Source organism: Oncorhynchus kisutch, unplaced genomic scaffold (assembly GCF_002021735.2).
Source record: "Oncorhynchus kisutch isolate 150728-3 unplaced genomic scaffold, Okis_V2 scaffold1120, whole genome shotgun sequence".
Classification (NCBI taxonomy): Eukaryota; Metazoa; Chordata; class Actinopteri; order Salmoniformes; family Salmonidae; genus Oncorhynchus; species Oncorhynchus kisutch.
The window spans coordinates 55,928-79,218 of record NW_022263065.1 but is presented as its reverse complement, the minus strand read 5'-3'; the positions used below and the strand labels follow the sequence as shown (position 1 = coordinate 79,218).

The 23,291-nt window shown below is 47.6% G+C and overlaps 1 protein-coding gene across 4 annotated transcripts in view; it reads left to right on the top strand.

Moving 5' to 3' along the window:
* The first annotated feature begins 1,654 nt into the window (after positions 1-1,654).
* The window catches only part of LOC116364726 (transcription factor A, mitochondrial-like), a 39,473-nt gene continuing 17,836 nt past the window's right edge, over positions 1,655-23,291 (top strand). For 2 of the 4 annotated variants that reach the window (XM_031817681.1, XM_031817680.1), the window contains exons 1-7: positions 1,687-1,945; positions 2,276-2,326; positions 8,305-8,432; positions 8,524-8,594; positions 8,968-9,117; positions 10,575-10,670; positions 11,408-11,464. In XM_031817681.1, coding sequence (XP_031673541.1) covers positions 1,860-1,945; positions 2,276-2,326; positions 8,305-8,432; positions 8,524-8,594; positions 8,968-9,117; positions 10,575-10,670; positions 11,408-11,464 — 639 coding nt within the window. In that variant the 5' untranslated portion in view covers positions 1,687-1,859. Of the gene's footprint in view, positions 1,946-2,275; positions 2,327-8,304; positions 8,433-8,523; positions 8,595-8,967; positions 9,118-10,574; positions 10,671-11,407; positions 11,465-23,291 lie in introns of all 4 variants that reach the window. The other 2 variants (XM_031817683.1, XM_031817682.1) reach the window with 1 other exon arrangement.

Here is a 23,291-nt window from a genome sequence, read left to right as displayed (position 1 = left end):
GCACCAGCTGTCAGAGCAGCTCAAATCAAATCAAATGTATTTATATAGCCCTTCGTACATCAGCTGATATCTCAAAGTGCTGTACAGAAACCCAGCCTAAAACCCCAAACAGCAAGCAATGCAGGTGTAGAAGCACGGTGGCTAGGAAAAACTCCCTAGAAAGGCCAAAACCTAGGAAGAAACCTAGAGAGGAACCAGGCTATGTGGGGTGGCCAGTCCTCTTCTGGCTTTGCCGGGTGGAGATTATAACAGAACATGGCCAAGATGTTCAAATGTTCATAAATGACCAGCATGGTCGAATAATAATAAGGCAGAACAGTTGAAACTGGAGCAGCAGCACAGTCAGGTGGAAGTTGAAACTGGAGCAGCAGCATGGCCAGGTGGACTGGGGACAGCAAGGAGTCATCATGTCAGGTAGTCCTGGGGCATGGTCCTAGGGCTCAGGTCCTCCGAGAGAGAGAAAGAAAGAGAGGAGAGAATTAAAGAACGCACACTTAGATTCACACAGGACACCGAATAGGACAGGAGAAGTACTCCAGATATAACAAACTGACCCCAGCCCCCCGACACATAAACTACTGCAGCATAAATACTGGAGGCTGAGACAGGAGGGGTCAGGAGACACTGTGGCCCCATCCGAGGACACCCCAGCTCACAGATTACTGCACCTGTACATAGCCCATCTATTATTTAGGCCAAACGACTACCTCTCCCCCTATTGTATTTATTTAGCTCCTTTGCACCCCATTATTTCTATCTCTACTTTGCACATTTTTCCACTGCAAATCTACCATTCCAGTGTTTTACTTGCTATATTGTATTTACTTTGTCACCATGGCCTTTTTTTTGCCTTTACATCCCTTATCTCACCTCATTTGCTCACATTGTATATAGACTTATTTTTCTACTGTATTATTGACTGTATGTTTGTTTTACTCCATGTGTAACTCCGTGTTGCTGTATGTCTCGAACTGCTTTGCTTTATCTTGGCCAGGTCGCAATTGTAAATGAGAACTTGTTCTCAACTTGCCTACCTGGTTAAATAAAGGTGAAAAAAAATGAAAAAATATCGCAGCATTTATCATTTATATAAATTAAACCCTTGGGTCAAGAACGCAAAAAATATAATTTATAGAAATGAAACCCATGGGTCAAGAACGCAAAAAATATAATTTATAGAAATGAAACCCATGGGTCAAGAACGCCAAAAATATAATTTATAGAAATGAAACCCATGGGTCAAGAACGCAAAAAATATAATTTATAGAAATGAAACCCTTGGGTCAAGAACGCCAAAAATGTAATATATAGAAATGAAACCCTTGGGTCAAGAACGCCAAAAATATAATTTATAGAAATGAAACCCATGGGTCAAGAACGCCAAAAATATAATTTATAGAAATGAAACCCTTGGGTCAAGAACGCCAAAAATATAATTTATAGAAATGAAACCCTTGGGTCAAGAACGCCAAAAATATAATTTATAGAAATGAAACCCATGGGTCAAGAACGCAAAAAATATAATTTATAGAAATGAAACCCTTGGGTCAAGAACACAGCAATTTATTGGAGTAATTCAAAAGTCACTTGATTATTTATTGGTCACATAAATAATTGGTTGACGTTCCCATTTTTCGTGAATGTGCTGCAGTGAATCTTAAACTACGTAAACACTGCCATGACCTTTTCCCACAATGCAGCGGAGCGGTGAAGGCGGGTTATCCGTGCATGGCAGGGGCAAACGGACATTATTGAATTAGGTAGCTAATAAACAACGAGGAACTTGTGAGCCAACAGTCCGGGACAGTACCATTGTTGTCTCTGTCAAAGCTGTATCCCGACCGTCTAGTCAACCAGACATGGCACCTTTCGGTCTGATGTTTTCTGGGGTTTGCCTTTTGAAAAAGTCATTCAGTCTCTTCTCCCACGCATCCAGTCTTACAAGGTAACATAAGGAGCAAAACTTCCCGTTGTCAAGATATATAGATATGTTAGGTAGGTAGTTAGTAAGCCACCCTGTACAATTTATAATTGGTATTTTAGATTTTTGGACATTCATAAAACCAATTATGCAAAGGAATTGCTTTATTTCCAGCTATCACGCCAGTATTAGTCTAATTAGAGCCTAGTTAGCTAGTTAAGGTTAGCCAAGGTTAGCTTGACTGGCACTGACTGGTATCCAAGGACATGTTTTATTTTGTCAAATGTTTTTAACCTTTAAAAATGGACAAGTCAGTTAAGAACAAATTGGTATTATTTCCAATGACTGCAAAAGGCCTCCTGTTTGGACGGGGGCTGGTGCCTGCTGGACTGTAAATTCATCAAGGTACTCCACTTTGTTTACCTTTGTTTATCTGTCTTCCCTAGCCCCGAACTCAGGCCCTGTGTCTAGTTAACTGACCCTCTCTGCCCATTCATCTCAATTTTACCTGTTGTTGTTGTCTTAGCTGATTAGCTGTTGTTGTCTTACCAGTTGTTGACTTAGCTAGCTCTCCCAATCAACACCTGTGATTGCTTTATGCCTCTCTCAAATGTTAATATGTCTTGTATACTGTTGTTTAGGATAATTAGCATTGTTTTAGTTTACTGCGGAGCCCCTAGTCCCACTACATGCCTTAGATACCTCCTTTGTCCCATGCTCTTAAATGCCTGCGAAACCAAATGCAAGCTTTTCAACCGTTCGCTGCCTGCACCTGCCCGCCCGACTAGCATCACTACGGTGGACGGTTCTGACCTAGAATACGTGGACAACTACAAATACCTAGGTGTCTGGCTAGACTGTAAACTCTCCTTCCAGACTCATATCAAACATCTTCAATAAAAAATCTAATCTAGAATCGTCTTTCTATGTCGCAACAAAGCCTCCTTCACTCACGCCGCCAAACTTACCCTAGTAAAACGGACAATCCTACCGATCCTCGACTTCGGCGAAGTCATCTACAAAATAACTTTGAATACTCTACTCAGCAAATTGGATGTAGTCTGTCACAGTGCCATCTGTTTTGTTACCAAAGCACCTTACACCACCCACCACTGTGACCTGTATACTCTAGTCGGCTGGCCCTAGCTACATATTCTTTGCCAGACCCACTGGATCCAGGTCATCTATAAGTCTGTGCTAGGTAAAGCTCCGCCTTATCTCAGCTCACTGGTCACGATAACACCCACCCGTAGCCCTCGCTCCAGCAGGTATTTCTCACTGGTCATCCCCAAAGCCAGCACCTCCTTTGGCCGCCTTTCCTTCCAGTTCTCTGCTGCCAGTGACTGAAACGAATTGCAAAAGTCACTGAAGCTGGAGACTTACATTTCCCTCAATAACTTTAAACATCTGCTATCTGACCAGCTAACCCGATCGCTGCAGCTGTACATAGTCCATCTGTAAATAGTCCATCCAATCTACCTACCTCATATTGTTTTTATTTACTTTGCTGCTCTTTTGCACACCTGTATCACTACTTACACACCAGCATCTGCTCATCATCATCTGCACATCTATCACTCCAGTGTTAATCTGCTAAATTTGAATTACTTTGCTACTATGACATATTTATAGCCTTACTTCCTCATGCCATTTGCACACACTGTATATAGGGGCGGCAGGGTAGCCTAGTGGTTAGAGCGTTGGACTATTAACCGAAAGGTTTCAAGTTCATATCCCGAGCTGACAAGGTAGTTCTGCCCCTGAACAGGCACTGTTCCTAGGCCGTCATTGAAAATAAGAATTTGTTCTTAACTGACTGGCCTAGTTAAATAAAGGTAAAATAAAAAATATAGACTCTCTTTTTTTTCTATTGTGTTATTGACTGTACACTTGTTTATTCCATGTGTAACTCTGTGTGGTTGTTTCTGTCGCACTGCTATGCTTTATCTTGGCCAGGTCGCAGTTGTAAATGAAAACTTGTTCTCAACTAGCTTACCTGGTTAAATAAAGGTGAAATCTTTTTTAAATTAAAAATCTACGACAAAACACATCACAACAAAAGATACCATAACACTACATAAAGAGAGACCTAAAACAACAACACGGCAGCAGCACAAAACATGGTAAAACATTATTGGGTGTCACGTGCGCCGAATACAACAGGTGTAGACCTTACAGTGAAATGCTTACTTACAGGCTCTAACCAATAGTGCAAAAAAGGTGTTAGGTGAACAATAGGTAAGTAAAGAAATAAAACAACAGTAAAAAGACAGGCTATATACAGTAGCGAGGCTATATACAGTAGCGAGGCTATATACAGTAGAGAGGCTATATACAGTAGAGAGGCTATATACAGTAGAGAGGCTATATACAGTAGAGAGGCTTCTACAGACACCGGTTAGTCAGGCTGATTGAGGTAGTATGTAGATATGGTTAAAATGACTATGCATATATGATAAACAGAGAGTAGCAGTAGCATAAAAGAGGGGTTGGCGGGTGGCTGGACACAATGCAGATAGCCCGGTTAGCCAATGTGTGGGAGCACTGGTTGGTCGGCCAATTGAGGTAGTATGTACATGAATGTATAGTTAAAGTGACTATGCATATATGATAAACCGAGAGTAACAGCAACGTAAAAGAGGGGTTGAGGGGGCTCACAATGCAAATAGTCCAGGTAGCCATTTGATTACCTGTTCAGGAGTCTTATGGCTTGGGGGTAAAAATGGTTGAAGCCTTTTTGTCCTGGACTTGGCACTCCGGTAACCGCTTGCCATGCTGTAGTAGAAAGAACAGTCTATGGCTGGGGTCATTGACAATTTTTAGCGCCTTCCTCTGACACCGCCTGGTGTAGAGGTCCTGGATGGCAGGCAGCTTTGCCCCAGTGATGGACTGGGCCTTATGTACTACCCTCTGTAGTGTCTCGCGGTCCGAGGCCGAGCAATTGCCGTACCAGGCAGTGATGCAACCTGTCAGGATGCTCTCGATTAGAGGTCGACGGATTAATAGGAATGGCCGATTTAATTCGGGCCAATTTCAAGTTTTCATAACAATCGGAAATCGGTATTTTTGGGCGTCGATTTCTTCTTTTTTTTATATGTACAGTTACAGTTTACCTAGCATAGACTTATAGATCACCTGGAGCCAATGGGTCTGGCAACGAATATGTAGCGAGGGCCAGCCAACTAGAGCATACAGGTCGCAGTGGTGGGTGGTACAGTGGGGCAAAAAAGTATTTAGTCAGCCACCAATTGTGCAAGTTCTGCCACTTAAAAAGATGAGAGAGGCCTGTAATTTTCATCATAGGTACACTTCAACTATGACAGACAAAATGAGGGGGAAAAAATCCAGAAAATCACATTGTAGGATTTAATAATGTAATGAATTTATTTGCAAATTATGGTGGAAAATAAGTATTTGGTCAATAAACTTTTCTGTAAGTCTTCACAAGGTTTTCACACACTGTTGCTGGTATTTTGGCCCATTCCTCCATGCAGATCTCCTCTAGAGCAGTGATGTTTTGGGGCTGTTGCTGGGCAACACGGACTCTCAACTCCCCCCAAAGATTTTCTATGGGGTTGAGATCTGGAGACTGGCTAGGCCACTCCAGGACCTTGAAATGCTTCTTACGAAGCCACTCCTTCGTTACACGGGCGGTGTGTTTGGGATCATTGTCATGCTGAAAGACCCAGCCACATTTCATCTTCAATGCCCTTGCTGATGGAAGGAGGTTTTCACTCAATCTCACGATACATGGCCCCATTAATTCTTTCCTTTACACGGATCAGTCGTCCTGGTCCCTTTGCAGAAAAACAGCCCCAAAGCATGATGTTTCCACTCCCATGCTTCACAGTAGGTATGGTGTTCTTTGGATGCAACTCAGCATTCTTTGTCCTCCAAACACGACGAGTTGAGTTTTTACCAAAAAGTTATATTTTGGTTTCATCTGACCATATGACGTTCTCCCAATCTTCTTCTGGATCATCCAAATGCTCTCTAGCAAACTTCAGATGGGCCTGGACCATGTACTGGCTTAAGCAGGGGGACACGTCTGGCACTGCAGGATTTGAGTCCCTGGCGGTGTAGTGTGTTACTGATGGTAGGCTTTGTTACTTTGGTCCCAGCTCTCTGCGGGTCATTCACTAGGTCCCCCCGTGTGGTTCTGGGATTTTTGCTCACCGTTCTTGTGGTCATTTTGACCCTACGGGTGAGATCTTGCGTGGAGCCCCAGATCGAGGGAGATTATCAGTGGTCTTGTATGTCTTCCATTTCCTAATAATTGCTCCCACAGTTTATTTCTTCAAACCAAGCTGCTTACCTATTGCAGAAAATTAGTCTTCCCAGCCTGGTGCAGGTCTACAATTTTGTTTCTGGTGTCCTTTGACAGCTCTTTGGTCTTGGCCATAGTGGAGTTTGGAGTGTGACTGTTTGAGGTTGTGGACAGGTGTCTTTTATACTGATAACAAGTTCAAACAGGTGCCATTAATACAGGTAACGAGTGGAGGACAGAGGAGCCTCTTAAAGAAGAAGTTACAGGTCTGTGAGAGCCAGAAATCTTGCTTGTTTGTAGGTGACCAAATACTTATTTTCCACCATAATCTGCAAATAAATTCATTTAAAATCCTACAATGTGATTTTCTGGATTTTTTTCCCCCTCATTTTGTCTGTCATAGTTTAAGTGTACCTATGATGAAAATTACAGGCCTCATCTTTTTAAGTGGGAGAACTTGCACAATTGGTGGCTGACTAAACAGCGCTGTGCTTGCGAAGAGCTGCTGGCAAAACGCACAAAAGTGCTGTTTGAATGAATGATTACGGGCCTGCTGCTGCTCAGCCAGACTGCTCTATCAAATCAGACTTAATTATAACATAATAACACACAGAAATACGAGCCTTTGGTCATTAATAGGATTGAATCCGGAAACTATCATTTAGAAAACAAAACGTTTATTTTTTCAGTGAAATACGGAACTGTTCGGTATTTTATCTAACGGGTGGCATCCCTAAGTCAAAATATTCTTGTTACATTGCACAACCTTCAATGTTATTTCATAATTACGTAAAATTCTGGCAAATTAGGTCGGAATGAGCCAGGCAGCCCAAACTGTTGCATATACCCTGACTCTGTGTGCAATGAACGCAAGAGAAATGACACAATTTCACCTGGTTAATATCGCCTGCTAAACTGGATCAGTAGTTATAACTAGTGATTATGATTGATTGTTTTTTATAAGATAAGTTTAATGCTAGCTAGCAATTTACCTTGGCTTCTACTGCATTCACGTAACAGGCAGGCTACTCGTGGAGTGCAATGGTTAGAGCGTTGGACTAGTTAACTGTGCGGTTGCAAGATTGGAACCCCTGAGCTGACAAGGTGAAAATCTGTCGTTCTGCCCCTGAACAAGGCAGTTAACCCACCGTTCCTAGGCCGTCATTGAAAATAAGAATGTGTTCTTAACTGACTTGCCTAGTTAAATAAATGTATTTAAAAAAAAATCTGTGTCCAAAAATACAGATTTCAGATTGTTATGAAAACTTGAAATCGGCCCTAATTAATCGGCCATACCGATTAATTGGTCGACACCTAGTGTTTAGTAGGGATAATGTATTGTGGTGTGGTGGCTCATTTCTCTAGTATCAAATGAGGAGAGACAAACTTATCACACAAGTCAGAGTTAAACTTAAACTAAATCTTTAACAATGAGAGCTTTGCAATAGCATTTGACTTTCAATGATGCACCATTTCTAATACACCCCTTTCAACCTACATGATGAACAACGGATACATAGAATGGGTCACAAGGTTAAGATTTGTATGAAAGGTATCTCTAATACATAGCAGACAGCATCTGCTGTGTCAACAGTTTTCATTGTATAGACCAGTGTCTGGTCCTCTGACTCCAAACTGGAACCATCTCACCCTGCTACGGTATAGAACAGAAACATTACCTCATTCTCTGGAATGCTCTTTAGGTTTTATCACCCAAAGACATCGTAAATCTCCTGTCAGTGTTATCTCCCAGAAGCCCATCCTCAGTAGAACACACAATAGTTAACAAAATACTCTATTCTGTTGCATAACACAACCATGATGCAATAAAAGCATTATATATATATAATATAATGTGTTGTAGGGATAATGTGTTGTAGGGATAATGTGTTGTAGGGATAATGTGTTGTAGGGATAATGTGTTGTGGGGATAATGTGTTGTAGGGATAATGTGGTGTAGGGATAATGTGGTGTAGGGATAATGTGGTGTGGGGATAATGTATTGTGGGGATAATGTATTGTGGGGATAATGTATTGTGGGGATAATGTGTTGTGGGGATAATGTGTTGTAGGGATAATGTGTTGTAGGGATAATGTGTTGTGGTGTGTGTTGTAGATTCGTCAATGTGATCCCAGCTGTAAAGAGTTTGACCACCATTGCAGGCGCTCCACCTAAGAGGCCCCTGAACGGATACATGAGATTTGTGAAACAGCAACAACCTCTCGTTGTCAGGGAGTATCCAGGTGACTGGTGTTAGAATGGACAGTATCTCTACAGCTTCACTCGTTCCTTTGTCTTCACACATCACTGAGTTAATGTTGATGTGAGTTTCAGATGTCAAAGCTGTCGATGTGATAAGGAAGATTGCACAGCAGTGGAGAACTCTGACAGCAGACCAGAAACAGGTAGGTTGTGTCTTGATTCAGTAGGGACACTTCAGTAGACAGCAAGGCCCCCCCCAGACCCTGACACCTTGGACAGCAAGGCCCCCCCAAGACCCTGACACCTTGGACAGCAGGGCACCCAGATATCTTCTTTCTCCGTGTGTGACGGAGAATACACTACTTCTGTAGTCCATGTTTGCACCTTCCATCAGAGAAGACGACACAGACTGTCATGCGTCTACTTCCTACCAACATGGATGTACTTGACAGTATTTAAATAACTGAAAACAGGCTGTTTGACTTATACCCTACCTGAAATTGACATCAGTGTTGTTGTACTGTGGACAGACTTGTGTGGTTAATTAGCTAAATACATGTTGACTTTCCCCCACAGCCTTTTCAACAGGCGTCAGTGGTTGCCAGGGAACAGTTTAAGGTGGACATGCAGAGGTACCAGTCCCAGCTCACACCTGCACAGGCTGCTGCTCTGAAACAGGAGAGGAGACTGAGGCTGGCCAAGAGGAAAGCCATCAGGAGGAAGAGGGTGAGTGTAGCTCATTGATCTTCATAGTAGAGGTTGACCGATTAATCAGAATGGCAGATTAATTCGGTATTTTTTGACACCGATTTGGCCTAATTTTTAAAATTGTATTTACATTTATTTTTTACACCTTTATTTAATCTTTATTTAACTAGGCTAGTCAGTTAAGAACACATTCTTATTTTCAATGACGGCCTAGGAATGGTGGGTTAACTGCCTCGTTCAGGGGTAGAACGACAGATTTTCACCTTGTCAGGTCGGGGGATCCAAACTTTCAACCTTACAGTTAACTAGTCCAACGCTATAACCACCTGCCTCTCGTTGCACTACACAAGGAGTCTGCCTGTTACGCGAATGCAGTAAACCATGGTAAGTTGCTAGCTAGTATTAAACTTATAAAAACAAACAATCAATCATAATCACTAGTTAACTACACATGGTTGATGATATTACTAGATATTATCTAGCGTGTCCTGCGTTGCATATAATCTGACTGAGCATACAAGTATCTAAGTATCTGACTGAGCGGTGGTAGGCAGAAGCTGGTGCATAAACATTCATTCAAACAGCACTTTCTTTGCGTTTTGCCAGCAGCTCTTCGTTGTGCGTCAAGCATTGCGCTGTTTATGACTTCAAGCCTATCAACTCCCGAGATGAGGCTGGTGTAACCGAAGTGAAATGGCTAGCTAGTTAGTGCGTGCTAATAGTGTTTCAAATGTCACTCGCTCTGAGCCTTGGAGTGGTTGTTCCCCTTGCTCTGCATGGGTAACGCTGCTTCGAGGGTGGCTGTTGTCGTTGTGTTGCTGGTTCAGGCCCAGGGAGGAGCGAGGAGAGGGACGGAAGCTATACTGTTACACTGGCAATACTAAAGTGCCTATAAGAACATCCAATAGTCCAAGGTTAATGAAATACAAATGGTATAGAGGGAAATAGTCCTATAATAACTACAGCCTTAAACTTCTTACCTGGGAATATTGAGGACTCATGTTAAAAGGAACCACCAGCTTTCATATGTTCTCATGTTCTGAGCAAGGAACTTAAACGTTAGCTTTCTTACATGGCACATATTGCACTTTTACTTTCTTCTCCAACACTTTGTTTTTGCATTATTTAAGCCAAATTGAACATGTTTCATTATTTATTTGAGGCTAAATTGATTTTATTGATGTATTATATTAAGTTCAAATAAGTGTTCATTCAGTATTGTTGTTATTATTATCGACTTTTTTGGTCCTCCAATAATCGGTATCGGCATTGAAGAATCATAATCGGTCGACCTCTACTTCATAGTGATGTGCTGTGGGCCGTGGACACTATTTGGCATGACAGGCCCCTCCTAGTGAATGTAATGGCATACTACTAAGGCCTTGTGATAGTATTAGTAGTGGTGTGTTCTGATGTTGTCCCACTGAAATGTTCCTGGTGACTCGTCTGACTTGACCACCATCTTCCACTTTTAGGAGTTGAACAGTCTTGGCAAACCCAAACGTCCCCGGTCGTCCTTTAACATCTTCATGGCAGAACACTTTGAGGAGTCCAGGGGGACGACCACACAGGTTGGTACTGAGGAGTCCAGAGGGGGGGGGGGGGGGGGCACACAGGTTGGTACTGAGGAGTCCAGAGGGGGGGGGGCACACAGGTTGGTACTGAGGAGTCCAGGGGGGGGGGAACCACGCAGGTTGGTACTGAGGAGTCCAGAGGGGGGGGGAACCACACAGGTTGGTACTGAGGAGTCCAGAGGGGGGGGAACCACGCAAGTTGGTACTGAGGAGTCCAGAGGGGGGGGAACCACGCAAGTTGGTACTGAGGAGTCCAGAGGGGGGGAACCACGCAGGTTGGTACTGAGGAGTCCAGGGGGGGGAGGGGGGACCACGCAGGTTGGTACTGAGGAGTCCAGGGGAGGGGAGAACCCCGCAGGTTGGTACTGAGGTGTCCAGAGGGAGGGGACCACTCAGGTTGGTACTGAGGAGTCCAGAGGGGGGGGGGGGGGGACTCAGGTTGGTACTGAGGAGTCCAGAGGGGGGGACCACTCAGGTTGGTACGGAGGAGTCCAGAGGGGGAGGGGGGACCATGCAGGTTTGTACTGAGGAGTCCAGAGGGGGGGGGACCACACAGTTTGGTATCAGTGTCCAGTAATCAAATACTTTTTCATGAGTTCTGAGTCAATGGGATGAAAATATAATATTCTTTAACACATTCCATTATACCAGCGTTAAAGAGATGGTTGATATGTAATCTAAATGTAATGGTATAACACGCACCTGTTATAATGCTGTCACCTTTTTCCCCTCAGGGCAAGATGAAGATGCTGCGGGAGGACTGGACCAAACTGTCAACCTCACAGAAACAAGTAGGTGGAATGAAGTGTTTGATACAGTGCATTCGTTACGTTTCATTAAGGATCTCTCTGTACTTTCCTCCGTTCATCTTTGCCTTGATCATGACTGCTGCCACCACCATGCTTCACCGTAGTGATGGTGCCAGGTTTCCTCCAGACGTGATGCTGCCACCACCATGCTTCACCGTAGTGATGGTGCCAGGTTTCCTCCAGACGTGATGCTGCCACCACCATGCTTCACCGTAGTGATGGTGCCAGGTTTCCTCCAGACGTGATGCTGCCACCACCATGCTTCACCGTAGTGATGGTGCCAGGTTTCCTCCAGACGTGATGCTGCCACCACCATGCTTCACCGTAGTGATGGTGCCAGGTTCCCTCCAGATGTGACTCTTGGCATTGGGGCCAAAGAGTTCAATCTTGGTTTCATCAGACTGGAGACATGTTTGTTTCTCATGGTCTTAGAGTCATTTAGGTTCCTTTTTGCAAGCTCCAAGCGGGCTGTCACGTTCCTTTTTACTGAGGAGTGGCTTCCGTCTGGCCACTCTACCATAAATGCCTGATTGGTGGAGTGCTGCAGATATGCTTGTCCTTCTGGAAGGTTCTCCCATCTCCACAGAGGAACTCTGGAGCTCTGTCAGAGAGACCATCAGGTTCTTTGTCACCTCCCTGACCAAGGCCATTCTCACCCGATTGCTCAGTTTGGCCGGGCGGCCAGCTCTAGGAAGAATCTTGGTGGTTCCAAGCTTCTTCCATTTAAGAATGATGGAGGCCACTGTGTTCTTGGGGACCTTCAATGCTGCAGAATTGTTTTGATACCTTTCCCCAGATCTGTGCCTCGACACAATCCTGTCTCTGAGCTCTATGGACAATTCCTTCGACCTCATGGCTTGGTTTTTGCATTGACATGCAGTGTCAACTGTGGGATATATAGACAGGTGTGCCTTTCCAAATCACGTCCAATCAATTTAATTTACCACAGGTAGACTCTAACAATGGATCGAAACAGGAGGCACCTGAGCTCAATTTTGAGTCTCATATTTGGTATTTGTTTTTTATTTGTAGTACATTAGCAAAAATGTAAACCTGTTTTCACTTTCATTATGGGGTATTGTGTATAGATTGAGGAAAACAAATATCTAATCCATTTTAGAATAAAGCTGTAACGTAACAAAATGTGGAAAAAGTCAAGGAGTCTGAACACTTTCCGAATGCACTGTAGATGTAGTTATATACCTGTGGTGGTGGTATAGATGTAGTTATATACCTGTGGTGGTGGTATAGATGTAGTTATATACCTGTGGTGGTATAGATGTAGTTATATTAGGCTGGGTTTCTGTACAGCACTTTGAGATATCAGCTGATGTACGAAGGGCTATATAAATACATTTGATATGCATGTGGTGGTGGTATAGATGTAGTTATATACATATGGTGGTGGTGGTGTAGATGTAGTTATATACATATGGTGGTGGTGGTGTAGATGTAGTTATATACCTGTGGTGGTAGATGGTAGATGTAGTTATATACCTGTGATGGTAGATGTAGTTATATACCTGTGGTGGTGATGGTAGATGTAGTTATATACCTGTGGTGGTGATGGTAGATGTAGTTATATACCTGTGGTGGTGGTATAGATGTAGTTATATACATATGGTGGTGGTGGTATAGATGTAGTTATATACATATGGTGGTGGTATAGATGTAGTTATATACCTGTGGTGGTGATGGTAGATGTAGTTATATACCTGTGGTGGTGGTATAGATGTAGTTATATACATATGGTGGTGGTGGTGGTATAGATGTAGTTATATACATATGGTGGTGGTATAGATGTAGTTATATACATATGGTGGTGGTGGTGGTATAGATGTAGTTATATACCTGTGGTGGTGGTATAGATGTAGTTATATACCTGTGGTGGTGGTATAGAGGTAGTTATATACATATGGTGGTGGTGGTGGTATAGTTGTAGTTATATACATATGGTGGTGGTGGTGGTATAGTTGTAGTTATATACATATGGTGGTGGTGGTGGTATAGATGTAGTTATATACCTGTGGTGGTGGTATAGAGGTAGTTATATACCTGTGGTGGTGGTATAGATGTAGTTATATACATATGTGGTGGTGGTATAGATGTAGTTATATACATATGGTGGTGGTATAGAGGTAGTTATATACATATGGTGGTGGTATAGAGGTAGTTATATACCTGTGGTGGTGGTATAGAGGTAGTTATATACATATGGTGGTGGTATAGAGGTAGTTATATACCTGTGGTGGTATAGATGTAGTTATATACATATGGTGGTGGTATAGATGTAGTTATATACCTGTGGTGGTATAGATGTAGTTATATACCTGTGGTGGTGATGGTATAGAGGTAGTTCTATACCTGTGGTGGTATAGATGTAGTTATATACCTGTGGTGGTATAGATGTAGTTATATACCTGTGGTGGTGATGGTATAGAGGTAGTTCTATACCTGTGGTGGTATAGATGTAGTTATATACCTGTGGTGGTGATGGTATAGAGGTAGTTCTATACCTGTGGTGGTATAGATGTAGTTATATACCTGTGGTGGTGATGGTATAGAGGTAGTTCTATACCTGTGGTGGTATAGATGTAGTTATATACATATGATGATGGTGATGGTGTAGATGTAGTTATATGTAGTTATATAAATATGATGGTATAGATGTAGATATATATACACATGGTGATGGTAGATGTAGATATATACACATGGTGATGGTGTAGATGTAGTTATATACACATGGTGATGGTAGATGTAGTTATATACACATGATGGTGTAGATGTAGTTATATACACATGGTGATGGTAGATGTAGTTATATACACATGGTGATGGTAGATGTAGTTATATACACATGGTGATGGTGTAGATGTAGTTATATACACATGGTGATGGTGTAGATGTAGTTATATACACATGGTGATGGTAGATGTAGTTATATAAATATTATGGTAATAATTAGTGATGCCTTTCACCCCTCCCCTCTTCAATGAACTGAATTGACCTTCAAAGATACTCTCCTATTCGCACCACATCAAAAGAAAATATAGTTGGAAAGAGGAGATGGATGTATCCAGTATAATAGATGGACTAAGTTAGCAAAACAAAGTCATATAATCTCTAGCCCACTCCTGCTCTGGGTAAAGGGTTAGCCACCCTAACCCACTCCTGCTCTGGGTAAAGGGTTAGGGTTAGCCACCCTAACCCACTCCTGCTCTGGGTAAAGGGTTAGCCACCCTAACCCACTCCTGCTCTGGGTAAAGGGTTAGGGTTAGCCACCCTAACCCACTCCTGCTCTGGGTAAAGGGTTAGGGTTAGCCACCCTAACCCACTCCTGCTCTGGGTAAAGGGTTAGGGTTAGCCACCCTAACCCACTCCTGCTCTGGGTAAAGGGTTAGGGTTAGCCACCCTAACCCACTCCTGCTCTGGGTAAAGGGTTAGGGTTAGCCACCCTAACCCACTCCCGCTCTGGGTAAAGGGTTAGGGTTAGCCACCCTAACCCACTCCTGCTCTGGGTAAAGGGTTAGGGTTAGCCACCCTAACCCACTCCTGCTCTGGGTAAAGGGTTAGGGTTAGCCACCCTAACCCACTCCCGCTCTGGGTAAAGGGTTAGGGTTAGCCACCCTAACCCACTCCTGCTCTGGGTAAAGGGTTAGCCACCCTAACCCACTCCTGCTCTGGGTAAAGGGTTAGGGTTAGCCACCCTAACCCACTCCTGCTCTGGGTAAAGGGTTAGGGTTAGCCACCCTAACCCACTCCTGCTCTGGGTAAAGGGTTAGGGTTAGCCACCCTAATCCACTCCTGCTCTGGGTAAAGGGTTAGCCACCCTAACCCACTCCTGCTCTGGGTAAAGGGTTAGGGTTAGCCACCCTAATCCACTCCTGCTCTGGGTAAAGGGTTAGGGTTAGCCACCCTAATCCACTCCTGCTCTGGGTAAAGGGTTAGGGTTAGCCACCCTAATCCACTCCTGCTCTGGGTAAAGGGTTAGGGTTAGCCACCCTAATCCACTCCTGCTCTGGGTAAAGGGTTAGGGTTAGCCACCCTAATCCACTCCTGCTCTGGGTAAAGGGTTAGCCACCCTAACCCACTCCTGCTCTGGGTAAAGGGTTAGGGTTAGCCACCCTAATCCACTCCTGCTCTGGGTAAAGGGTTAGCCACCCTAACCCACTCCTGCTCTGGGTAAAGGGTTAGGGTTAGCCACCCTAACCCACTCCTGCTCTGGGTAAAGGGTTAGCCACCCTAACCCACTCCTGCTCTGGGTAAAGGGTTAGGGTTAGCCACCCTAACCCACTCCTGCTCTGGGTAAAGGGTTAGGGTTAGCCACCCTAACCCACTCCTGCTCTGGGTAAAGGGTTAGGGTTAGCCACCCTAACCCACTCCTGCTCTGGGTAAAGGGTTAGGGTTAGCCACCCTAACCCACTCCTGCTCTGGGTAAAGGGTTAGGGTTAGCCACCCTAACCCACTCCCGCTCTGGGTAAAGGGTTAGGGTTAGCCACCCTAACCCACTCCTGCTCTGGGTAAAGGGTTAGGGTTAGCCACCCTAACCCACTCCTGCTCTGGGTAAAGGGTTAGGGTTAGCCACCCTAACCCACTCCCGCTCTGGGTAAAGGGTTAGGGTTAGCCACCCTAACCCACTCCTGCTCTGGGTAAAGGGTTAGCCACCCTAACCCACTCCTGCTCTGGGTAAAGGGTTAGGGTTAGCCACCCTAATCCACTCCTGCTCTGGGTAAAGGGTTAGGGTTAGCCACCCTAACCCACTCCTGCTCTGGGTAAAGGGTTAGGGTTAGCCACCCTAACCCACTCCTGCTCTGGGTAAAGGGTTAGGGTTAGCCACCCTAACCCACTCCTGCTCTGGGTAAAGGGTTAGGGTTAGCCACCCTAACCCACTCCTGCTCTGGGTAAAGGGTTAGGGTTAGCCACCCTAACCCACTCCTGCTCTGGGTAAAGGGTTAGGGTTAGCCACCCTAACCCACTCCTGCTCTGGGTAAAGGGTTAGGGTTAGCCACCCTAACCCACTCCTGCTCTGGGTAAAGGGTTAGCCACCCTAACCCACTCCTGCTCTGGGTAAAGGGTTAGCCACCCTAACCCACTCCTGCTCTGGGTAAAGGGTTAGGGTTAGCCACCCTAATCCACTCCTGCTCTGGGTAAAGGGTTAGGGTTAGCCACCCTAACCCACTCCTGCTCTGGGTAAAGGGTTAGGGTTAGCCACCCTAACCCACTCCTGCTCTGGGTAAAGGGTTAGGGTTAGCCACCCTAACCCACTCCTGCTCTGGGTAAAGGGTTAGCCACCCTAACCCACTCCTGCTCTGGGTAAAGGGTTAGCCACCCTAACCCACTCCTGCTCTGGGTAAAGGGTTAGCCACCCTAACCCACTCCTGCTCTGGGTAAAGGGTTAGGGTTAGCCACCCTAACCCACTCCTGCTCTGGGTAAAGGGTTAGCCACCCTAACCCACTCCTGCTCTGGGTAAAGGGTTAGGGTTAGCCACCCTAACCCACTCCTGCTCTGGGTAAAGGGTTAGGGTTAGCCACCCTAACCCACTCCTGCTCTGGGTAAAGGGTTAGGGTTAGCCACCCTAACCCACTCCTGCTCTGGGTAAAGGGTTAGGGTTAGCCACCCTAACCCACTCCTGCTCTGGGTAAAGGGTTAGGGTTAGCCACCCTAGCCCACTCCTGCTCTGGGTAAAGGGTTAGGGTTAGCCACCCTAACCCACTCCTGCTCTGGGTAAAGGGTTAGGGTTAGCCACCCTAACCCACTCCTGCTCTGGGTAAAGGGTTAGGGTTAGCCACCCTAACCCACTCCTGCTCTGGGTAAAGGGTTAGCCACCCTAGCCCACTCCCGCTCTGGGTAAAGGGTTAGGGTTAGCCACCCTAACCCACTCCTGCTCTGGGTAAAGGGTTAGGGTTAGCCACCCTAACCCACTCCTGCTCTGGGTAAAGGGTTAGCCACCCTAGCCCACTCCCGCTCTGGGTAAAGGGTTAGCCACCCTAACCCACTCCCGCTCTGGGTAAAGGGTTAGCCACCCTAGCCCACTCCCGCTCTGGGTAAAGGGTTAGCCACCCTAACCCACTCCCGCTCTGGGTAAAGGGTTAGCCACCCTAGCCCACTCCCGCTCTGGGTAAAGGGTTAGCCACCCTAACCCACTCCTGCTCTGGGTAAAGGGTTAGGGTTAGCCACCCTAACCCACTCCTGCTCTGGGTAAAGGGTTAGCCACCCTAACCCACTCCTGCTCTGGGTAAAGGGTTAGGGTTAGCCACCCTAACCCACTCCTGCTCTGGGTAAAGGGTTAGCCACCCTAACCCACTCCTGCTCTGGGTAAAGGGTTAGGGTTAGCCACCCTAACCCACTGCTGCTCTGGGTAAAGGGTTAGGGTTAGCCACCCTAACCCACTCCTGCTCTGGGTAAAGGGTTAGCCACCCTAACCCACTCCTGCTCTGGGTAAAGGGTTAGGGTTAGCCACCCTAACCCACTCCTGCTCTGGGTAAAGGGTTAGCCACCCTAACCCACTCCTGCTCTGGGTAAAGGGTTAGGGTTAGCCACCCTAACCCACTGCTGCTCTGGGTAAAGGGTTAGGGTTAGCCACCCTAACCCACTCCTGCTCTGGGTAAAGGGTTAGGGTTAGCCACCCTAACCCACTCCTGCTCTGGGTAAAGGGTTAGGGTTAGCCACCCTAACCCACTCCCGCTCTGGGTAAAGGGTTAGGGTTAGCCACCCTAACCCACTCCTGCTCTGGGTAAAGGGTTAGGGTTAGCCACCCTAACCCACTCCTGCTCTGGGTAAAGGGTTAGGGTTAGCCACCCTAACCCACTCCTGCTCTGGGTAAAGGGTTAGGGTTAGCCACCCTAACCCACTGCTGCTCTGGGTAAAGGGTTAGGGTTAGCCACCCTAACCCACTGCTGCTCTGGGTAAAGGGTTAGGGTTAGCCACCCTAACCCACTCCTGCTCTGGGTAAAGGGTTAGCCACCCTAACCCACTCCTGCTCTGGGTAAAGGGTTAGCCACCCTAGCCCACTCCTGCTCTGGGTAAAGGGTTAGGGTTAGCCACCCTAACCCACTCCTGCTCTGGGTAAAGGGTTAGGGTTAGCCACCCTAGCCCACTCCTGCTCTGGGTAAAGGGTTAGGGTTAGCCACCCTAACCCACTCCTGCTCTGGGTAAAGGGTTAGGGTTAGCCACCCTAGCCCACTCCTGCTCTGGGTAAAGGGTTAGGGTTAGCCACCCTAACCCACTCCTGCTCTGGGTAAAGGGTTAGCCACCCTAACCCACTCCTGCTCTGGGTAAAGGGTTAGCCACCCTAACCCACTCCTGCTCTGGGTAAAGGGTTAGGGTTAGCCACCCTAACCCACTCCTGCTCTGGGTAAAGGGTTAGGGTTAGCCACCCTAACCCACTCCTGCTCTGGGTAAAGGGTTAGGGTTAGCCACCCTAACCCACTCCTGCTCTGGGTAAAGGGTTAGGGTTAGCCACCCTAACCCACTCCTGCTCTGGGTAAAGGGTTAGGGTTAGCCACCCTAACCCACTCCTGCTCTGGGTAAAGGGTTAGGGTTAGCCACCCTAACCCACTCCTGCTCTGGGTAAAGGGTTAGGGTTAGCCACCCTAACCCACTCCTGCTCTGGGTAAAGGGTTAGCCACCCTAACCCACTCCTGCTCTGGGTAAAGGGTTAGCCACCCTAGCCCACTCCTGCTCTGGGTAAAGGGTTAGCCACCCTAACCCACTCCTGCTCTGGGTAAAGGGTTAGCCACCCTAACCCACTCCTGCTCTGGGTAAAGGGTTAGGGTTAGCCACCCTAACCCACTCCTGCTCTGGGTAAAGGGTTAGCCACCCTAACCCACTCCTGCTCTGGGTAAAGGGTTAGGGTTAGCCACCCTAACCCACTCCTGCTCTGGGTAAAGGGTTAGCCACCCTAACCCACTCCTGCTCTGGGTAAAGGGTTAGCCACCCTAGCCCACTCCTGCTCTGGGTAAAGGGTTAGGGTTAGCCACCCTAACCCACTCCTGCTCTGGGTAAAGGGTTAGGGTTAGCCACCCTAACCCACTCCTGCTCTGGGTAAAGGGTTAGGGTTAGCCACCCTAGCCCACTCCTGCTCTGGGTAAAGGGTTAGGGTTAGCCACCCTAACCCACTCCTGCTCTGGGTAAAGGGTTAGGGTTAGCCACCCTAACCCACTCCTGCTCTGGGTAAAGGGTTAGGGTTAGCCACCCTAACCCACTCCTGCTCTGGGTAAAGGGTTAGCCACCCTAACCCACTCCTGCTCTGGGTAAAGGGTTAGGGTTAGCCACCCTAACCCACTCCTGCTCTGGGTAAAGGGTTAGGGTTAGCCACCCTAGCCCACTCCTGCTCTGGGTAAAGGGTTAGGGTTAGCCACCCTAACCCACTCCTGCTCTGGGTAAAGGGTTAGGGTTAGCCACCCTAATCCACTCCTGCTCTGGGTAAAGGGTTAGGGTTAGCCACCCTAACCCACTCCTGCTCTGGGTAAAGGGTTAGCCACCCTAACCCACTCCTGCTCTGGGTAAAGGGTTAGGGTTAGCCACCCTAACCCACTCCTGCTCTGGGTAAAGGGTTAGGGTTAGCCACCCTAACCCACTCCTGCTCTGGGTAAAGGGTTAGGGTTAGCCACCCTAACCCACTCCTGCTCTGGGTAAAGGGTTAGGGTTAGCCACCCTAGCCCACTCCTGCTCTGGGTAAAGGGTTAGGGTTAGCCACCCTAACCCACTCCTGCTCTGGGTAAAGGGTTAGGGTTAGCCACCCTAACCCACTCCTGCTCTGGGTAAAGGGTTAGGGTTAGCCACCCTAACCCACTCCTGCTCTGGGTAAAGGGTTAGGGTTAGCCACCCTAACCCACTCCTGCTCTGGGTAAAGGGTTAGGGTTAGCCACCCTAACCCACTCCTGCTCTGGGTAAAGGGTTAGGGTTAGCCACCCTAACCCACTCCTGCTCTGGGTAAAGGGTTAGGGTTAGCCACCCTAACCCACTCCTGCTCTGGGTAAAGGGTTAGGGTTAGCCACCCTAACCCACTCCTGCTCTGGGTAAAGGGTTAGCCACCCTAACCCACTCCTGCTCTGGGTAAAGGGTTAGGGTTAGCCACCCTAACCCACTCCTGCTCTGGGTAAAGGGTTAGGGTTAGCCACCCTAACCCACTCCTGCTCTGGGTAAAGGGTTAGCCACCCTAACCCACTCCTGCTCTGGGTAAAGGGTTAGGGTTAGCCACCCTAACCCACTCCTGCTCTGGGTAAAGGGTTAGGGTTAGCCAACCTAATCCACTCCTGCTCTGGGTAAAGGGTTAGGGTTAGCCACCCTAACCCACTCCTGCTCTGGGTAAAGGGTTAGGGTTAGCCACCCTAACCCACTCCTGCTCTGGGTAAAGGGTTAGGGTTAGCCACCCTAGCCCACTCCCGCTCTGGGTAAAGGGTTAGGGTTAGCCACCCTAACCCACTCCTGCTCTGGGTAAAGGGTTAGGGTTAGCCAACCTAATCCACTCCTGCTCTGGGTAAAGGGTTAGGGTTAGCCACCCTAACCCACTCCTGCTCTGGGTAAAGGGTTAGGGTTAGCCACCCTAACCCACTCCTGCTCTGGGTAAAGGGTTAGGGTTAGCCACCCTAACCCACTCCTGCTCTGGGTAAAGGGTTAGGGTTAGCCACCCTAACCCACTCCTGCTCTGGGTAAAGGGTTAGGGTTAGCCACCCTAACCCACTCCTGCTCTGGGTAAAGGGTTAGGGTTAGCCACCCTAACCCACTCCTGCTCTGGGTAAAGGGTTAGGGTTAGCCACCCTAACCCACTCCTGCTCTGGGTAAAGGGTTAGGGTTAGCCACCCTAACCCACTCCTGCTCTGGGTAAAGGGTTAGGGTTAGCCACCCTAACCCACTCCTGCTCTGGGTAAAGGGTTAGGGTTAGCCACCCTAACCCACTCCTGCTCTGGGTAAAGGGTTAGGGTTAGCCACCCTAACCCACTCCTGCTCTGGGTAAAGGGTTAGGGTTAGCCAACCTAATCCACTCCTGCTCTGGGTAAAGGGTTAGGGTTAGCCACCCTAACCCACTCCTGCTCTGGGTAAAGGGTTAGGGTTAGCCACCCTAATCCACTCCTGCTCTGGGTAAAGGGTTAGGGTTAGCCACCCTAATCCACTCCTGCTCTGGGTAAAGGGTTAGGGTTAGCCACCCTAATCCACTCCTGCTCTGGGTAAAGGGTTAGGGTTAGCCACCCTAATCCACTCCTGCTCTGGGTAAAGGGTTAGGGTTAGCCACCCTAATCCACTCCTGCTCTGGGTAAAGGGTTAGGGTTAGCCACCCTAATCCACTCCTGCTCTGGGTAAAGGGTTAGGGTTAGCCACCCTAACCCACTCCTGCTCTGGGTAAAGGGTTAGGGTGGCTAACCCTAACCCACTCCTGCTCTGGGTAAAGGGTTAGGGTTAGCCACCCTAACCCACTCCTGCTCTGGGTAAAGGGTTAGGGTTAGCCACCCTAACCCACTCCTGCTCTGGGTAAAGGGTTAGGGTTAGCCACCCTAACCCACTCCTGCTCTGGGTAAAGGGTTAGGGTTAGCCACCCTAACCCACTCCTGCTCTGGGTAAAGGGTTAGGGTTAGCCACCCTAACCCACTCCTGCTCTGGGTAAAGGGTTAGGGTTAGCCACCCTAATCCACTCCTGCTCTGGGTAAAGGGTTAGGGTTAGCCACCCTAACCCACTCCTGCTCTGGGTAAAGGGTTAGGGTTAGCCACCCTAACCCACTCCCGCTCTGGGTAAAGGGTTAGGGTTAGCCACCCTAACCCACTCCCGCTCTGGGTAAAGGGTTAGGGTTAGCCACCCTAACCCACTCCTGCTCTGGGTAAAGGGTTAGGGTTAGCCACCCTAATCCACTCCTGCTCTGGGTAAAGGGTTAGGGTTAGCCACCCTAACCCACTCCTGCTCTGGGTAAAGGGTTAGGGTTAGCCACCCTAACCCACTCCTGCTCTGGGTAAAGGGTTAGGGTTAGCCACCCTAACCCACTCCCGCTCTGGGTAAAGGGTTAGGGTTAGCCACCCTAACCCACTCCCGCTCTGGGTAAAGGGTTAGGGTTAGCCACCCTAACCCACTCCTGCTCTGGGTAAAGGGTTAGGGTTAGCCACCCTAACCCACTCCTGCTCTGGGTAAAGGGTTAGGGTTAGCCACCCTAACCCACTCCCGCTCTGGGTAAAGGGTTAGGGTTAGCCACCCTAACCCACTCCTGCTCTGGGTAAAGGGTTAGGGTTAGCCACCCTAATCCACTCCCGCTCTGGGTAAAGGGTTAGGGTTAGCCACCCTAACCCACTCCTGCTCTGGGTAAAGGGTTAGGGTTAGCCACCCTAACCCACTCCTGCTCTGGGTAAAGGGTTAGGGTTAGCCACCCTAACCCACTCCCGCTCTGGGTAAAGGGTTAGGGTTAGCCACCCTAACCCACTCCTGCTCTGGGTAAAGGGTTAGGGTTAGCCACCCTAATCCACTCCCGCTCTGGGTAAAGGGTTAGGGTTAGCCACCCTAACCCATTCCCGCTCTGGGTAAAGGGTTAGGGTTAGCCACCCTAACCCACTCCTGCTCTGGGTAAAGGGTTAGGGTTAGCCACCCTAACCCACTCCCGCTCTGGGTAAAGGGTTAGGGTTAGCCACCCTAACCCACTCCTGCTCTGGGTAAAGGGTTAGGGTTAGCCACCCTAACCCACTCCCGCTCTGGGTAAAGGGTTAGGGTTAGCCACCCTAACCCACTCCCGCTCTGGGTTAGGGTTAGCCACCCTAACCCACTCCCGCTCTGGGTAAAGGATTAGGGTTAGGGTTAGCCACCCTAACCCACTCCCGCTCTGGGTA